Source organism: Beauveria bassiana (genome assembly GCF_000280675.1).
Source record: "Beauveria bassiana ARSEF 2860 unplaced genomic scaffold BBA_S00074, whole genome shotgun sequence".
Taxonomy (NCBI): Eukaryota; Fungi; Ascomycota; class Sordariomycetes; order Hypocreales; family Cordycipitaceae; genus Beauveria; species Beauveria bassiana.
Genome location: NW_007930909.1, coordinates 37,975 through 42,631, shown reverse-complemented (window position 1 = coordinate 42,631; position 4,657 = coordinate 37,975). Strand labels below are relative to the sequence as shown.

At 51.7% G+C, this 4,657-nt stretch overlaps 1 protein-coding gene across 1 annotated transcript in view; it reads right to left on the bottom strand.

The window, feature by feature from the left end:
* Nucleotides 1–4,225, bottom strand: part of BBA_09917 (reverse transcriptase) — a gene marked incomplete at both ends in the record, with an annotated part of 5,030 nt that extends 805 nt beyond the window's left edge. The window contains 2 exons of the mRNA XM_008605014.1: nt 59–3,036; nt 3,194–4,225. Coding sequence (XP_008603236.1) covers nt 59–3,036; nt 3,194–4,225 — 4,010 coding nt within the window. The remainder of the gene's footprint in view (nt 1–58; nt 3,037–3,193) is intronic.
* Nucleotides 4,226–4,657: the final 432 nt, after the last annotated feature.

Genomic DNA, 4,657 nt, shown 5'->3' with positions numbered 1-4,657 from the left:
AGTGAGCACAACCACTCGTTGGTCCCAAGGCTCAGACAGCGCACGCCGCAGAGCATACGCAATCGCTGCCAGCTGTCCAGAGTATGGGTTGTGCTGGTCTCTCGCACCAAGCGTGAATGCAAACGTTTTGTCACAGAATCCTGGGATGTGGACTGCTCCGCCAACACCAACCACGTCGTTTCTGGCAGAACTGCTGACTGCCACTTGCACTGCTTCGGCCATGCTTCGTACTGATTCTCCTCCAGCATCATCGATTACAACCTGTATTCTCTTTTCCCAGGGAGCAAGGGTGAATGGTTCAATGGTTTCCATGTCGTCGAGGCTAGTGGAGTTGAAGACAACGGACACTTGCTGGAAAGGCGACAAGAAACCGTTTTTCCACACTCGAGACATTCTAGAAGCCTCTCGACGTAGGGGGCTACTGTCAGGCAAGGTGTGAAGCTCCACCCACAGCTTCATGGCTCTCTTCCACAGTCGATCTTGAACGCTACTGATATGTGCTTCTGCCTCAGCAACCTTGGTCGCCACAGTCCTGAATGCGCCAGTGATAGCTTGAGCGCCCATCTTCTGAACTCGATCCAACATCCTTGCTCTCCTATCTATGCATGCGTGCCTCCAAACGTTGGAGGCAAAGTCTACGACAGGGGCAACCATGGCTGTGAACAGCCGTCGGGCTGTCGATGGCGAGAGTCCTTTCAGCCTTCTGAGTTGCATCGCAGCCTCGAGGCCTTTGGACGATGCTCTTGCAATGTGTTCCTTGTACTTTAGGCGCGTGTCCATGATAAGTCCTAATACCTTTACATGGGTTTTGGGATGCACTTCTTGATCCTTAATGAGAAAAGAATCTGAATCGTTCTTGTAGCTTGTCTTGGTGAAATGGATAATGGAGGTCTTTTCTGCTTCAAACGTAGCGCCGCTGCGCTTTTCCCACCCAAGAGCTGTTTCGATAATGGACTCGATTCCTGCACGATTGTCTCTCGCCGAAGGGCCAGCGACCCAGGCAGTAAAGTCATCAACAAATGCCACCGATCCTCCGTTCCAGGTAATGCGGCGTTGTACCAAATCGGCATTGTAAAAGAGAAACAAAATTGGAGACAGTGGAGAGCCTTGAGGCAGTCCGGCCTGCGGCAATTCCTGGGTGTCAGACGTCTGACCATTGACCTGGATAGTCGCTGTGCGCGAAGAGCAGAAAGCCTCCACCCAGCGCGTCCATGTTTCCGGGATCCCTCGAGCCTTCATTCTTTGAACGAGTCTACCTTTGCAGACACCATTGTATGCTCCTTTGACATCAAAACTGATCAGGCTCAGCACTCGCTTCGCCCGCCAGGCATACAAAATCTGCTCCTGTAACAGTATAAGGGCCTGTTCTGCCGACCTCTGTTTTCGGGCTCCGAAGTGATTTGCCGGCAACAAGCCGTACGTTTCCACCACATAAGACAGCCTCTCTGCCACTACAGACTCAAGCAACTTCCCAAGCGTAGACAACAAAGATATAGGTCTCCATGCCTTTGCAATGGTGTAGTCAGCTTTGTCTGGTTTCTTCAGCGGAATAATCTTGGCATGTCGCCACTGACTTGGCACTTGGCCTTGTTCGACGGAATTCCGAAAAATGGCTAATACCCAGTGTCTGACCACGGGCCAGACTTGCTTCCAAACCCAAGCAGGAAGCCCATCTTCCCCTGGCGCCTTCCATGACTTTGCTCTGTGCAGCTGTCGTTCAACTTCCTCCATTGTGATACTGGGCATGGGCACTGCTGACTCCCTCTCTGGCCTGTCACCTTCCTCCTCGATATTTTCAGGCAGAAGCGGGAAGAAAGTATCTAACATTTCCGTGGCTTGCTGTTGCTTATTGCTGGTGTACGTGCCGTCTGCTTTCTTCAGATGTGGTACTCTACCAAACGCTGAACTACCGTTTGACTTCATATACTTGGCCGCCTCCCAGATATTGTCATTGTCTGCAAGAAACTCTTCCCAGTGAGTCTGCTTCCGCTGTCGGATAGCGTCGTGATATTGTTTTGTCGCACCCTTGGCATTATCCTCCAGCTCGGGATCCCTTCGGCCTGCTCGTCGTTGCGCTCTCGCTCGATTACGCCAAAACGACTGCACGGCCCGTAGTTGTGAGAGATCAGAAGTCCACCAGCGCTTTGCGTACGGCGATGACTTCGATTTCGGTGTCAACGCGTGCAAGGCTTCCAACACCCCCGACATCAGTTGATCCGTGTCTGCTTGTACGTCTCCAGTAGTGGATTTTCCATGGAGCGTCTTTCGTATTCTGTTATTGACCTCCTTCCATGGCGTATTCTTGAAAAGAAATCTAGGTTCATGTGCTATTTCTGGCATGGATATGTCGAATGAAGTTGTGATCTTGTAGTGGTCTGACCCATGGTCAGTTCCGTCAGTAGTGCATCGAATCTTGGACTCCGCTAGCCCCTCCGATGCCAATACCAAGTCGATCGTCGTCTCGTATCTCCAATCGTGCCACGTCTTGGTACCCCGCGGCAGCAGGCTACCGAGTGAGTATTCACCCATCAGTTCCACTATTTGGTCTGCCTCCCCTTGTCTGTCCATGGATACATCATCTCCTCCCCAAAGCTGATCGTGACGATTGAAGTCGCCTGCGATGAGGATTTCAACTGGTCGCTCAGCTCGCCTCCTCGCGGTGATGATTAAACTGCGAAGTATAGCGCAAGTGTGTCGCAGTGCAGTGTTGTCCATCCCTGCCACGTAGGCCGAGACAACCAAGATTGATTTATCTTGTAGATTTATCATGGCTGCCGTCAGATCCGGTGACTCTGTTGACAGCTGCTCCGCCTCCAAATCCTCGTTGATCCAAAGCATACTCCTGATCGCCCATCTCCCCTCACTCCACACCGACGGCGTCATCTTCGTCCAACCATTGTGTGCCATCGGTGTTGTCAGGAGCCGCCCAGCAATATTCCTCGCTTGTGGCTCCTGGATCAATATAACTGCTGTGTTTCGAAGGTCGTCGTCATTCATCAAACTATCATGTATGCTCCCTTGCTTCTTGACATTAAGCTGGACAATTTGGAATTGTTTATTCATGGTTGGATGGGAAGAGTCTTCGGCAGTTTCGGCTAAATGCTTCATGGGGACCATCGCAGAGCGCACATTTGGTGACGATTTCCATACAGCTTCTGTGGTGATGCCCTTCTTTTGCGCATTTGCCACACACCTGCGATTTCGTGCACTGGAAGGCCTTGTGTCCGATTTCCTGACAGTTGTAGCACTGTTCGGGGCGCGGTCGTCGTTCAAATCGTTCCGTAGGTCCTGATTCGCCTCCTGCATAAAAGAAGCCCTCGCGGAGAATTCTTCTTGCGTCAGAGACCTTTGTGAGATAGACGACCATCGAGCCGTATGCCTTAGGATTGTCGCGTCTGCTCAGCCACGCCACTTTGGCTACTTGCACCTCATTCTCCTCGCCAAGGGAGGCGCTAGCCTCGGGCTTCACGTTACTGTTCTCATCAACCACTGCGAATCGGTTTACATTGTCGACCTTGACTGGGTATAGTTCATCTCGCATGACTCTGGCTCCTGTGGGGAGCTTAGCGTGCGCGAGTTGTTTGACCAAGTCATGTTCCACTTCATCGCGGCATGCAATTCGGATACGGTTGGGATTTTTGCGATCCTTCGTTACCGCACGGCATCGCCAATTTGCCCGCTCCAACTTCAATCGGGCCTCCGTTTCAATGACTGTCCTGACCGCGCCGGCTGAGGTTTTCTCCACCAGCGCTTCGTCAACCCGGGAAACGTCCACCGTACAGTACAGTAAGTCCGTTGCGCCCGATGTAGTCGTGTTGGAGGAAAACGATGGTATGTTGCTTGGGTGACTTGTGGGTGGTGTTCGTGCAATCTCAGCGTATGAAGGCCGTGGACTGATTTCAGACGCCGCCGCAGCGGCGGTCACGGCCTCAAGTTGTTCTCGTACATATTTCAGCTCGTCCCTGGTGTCTCGAATTTCTTGTTTCGCTTCGACCACTTGTTCTCGTAGATCTTCAATAAGGTTTTGCTGCTTGACTGACGCGTCTTTGATGTCTTTGAGTTCCTTCAGCACAATGTGGAGCAGCGCTGCCGCACCAGTATCAGTGCCGCCGGCGCCTTCCGTCGCAATTGTCGCATTGTCCGACTCTGCCTCGTTCGCTGGAGCCTGATTGGCGCGGGACGCTCTTGTAGTTGGTCTTTTTTGCAGTCTTCGTCGGCGAAACATCGTCGCTTCCAGTTACCCCCTTCGCCTTCTCGCTCGGCTTCGCCAGACGCGTTGATCGTTTTGGCGTCGCGGGGCATTCGCCCCCCACAACCGCGTTTTCCCCAGCAGTGGATTCCGCCATCAGGTACAGAATCGGCCACCACCACAACAGAGTTCAACAAAATAGATAATTAAACGAAATCGAACCACCTACGATCCGAGAAAAGTTTTTTTTTTTTTTTTTTTTTTTTTTTCCGTTCGGCTATGTATTATTCTGAGCATAACCAGCGCCCGGTGCGACTCTGTCTAAAAATATTAGCTTAGCGCTAAAAAGCCGAAAATGGGGTATAATATGGCCGCATCGCACTAGTAGGCTGGCTTTTGAGCGTTAACTTAAATTTTTAGACAGTGTCGCGCCGAACGCTAGTTATGCTCAACACAATATACAGTAGG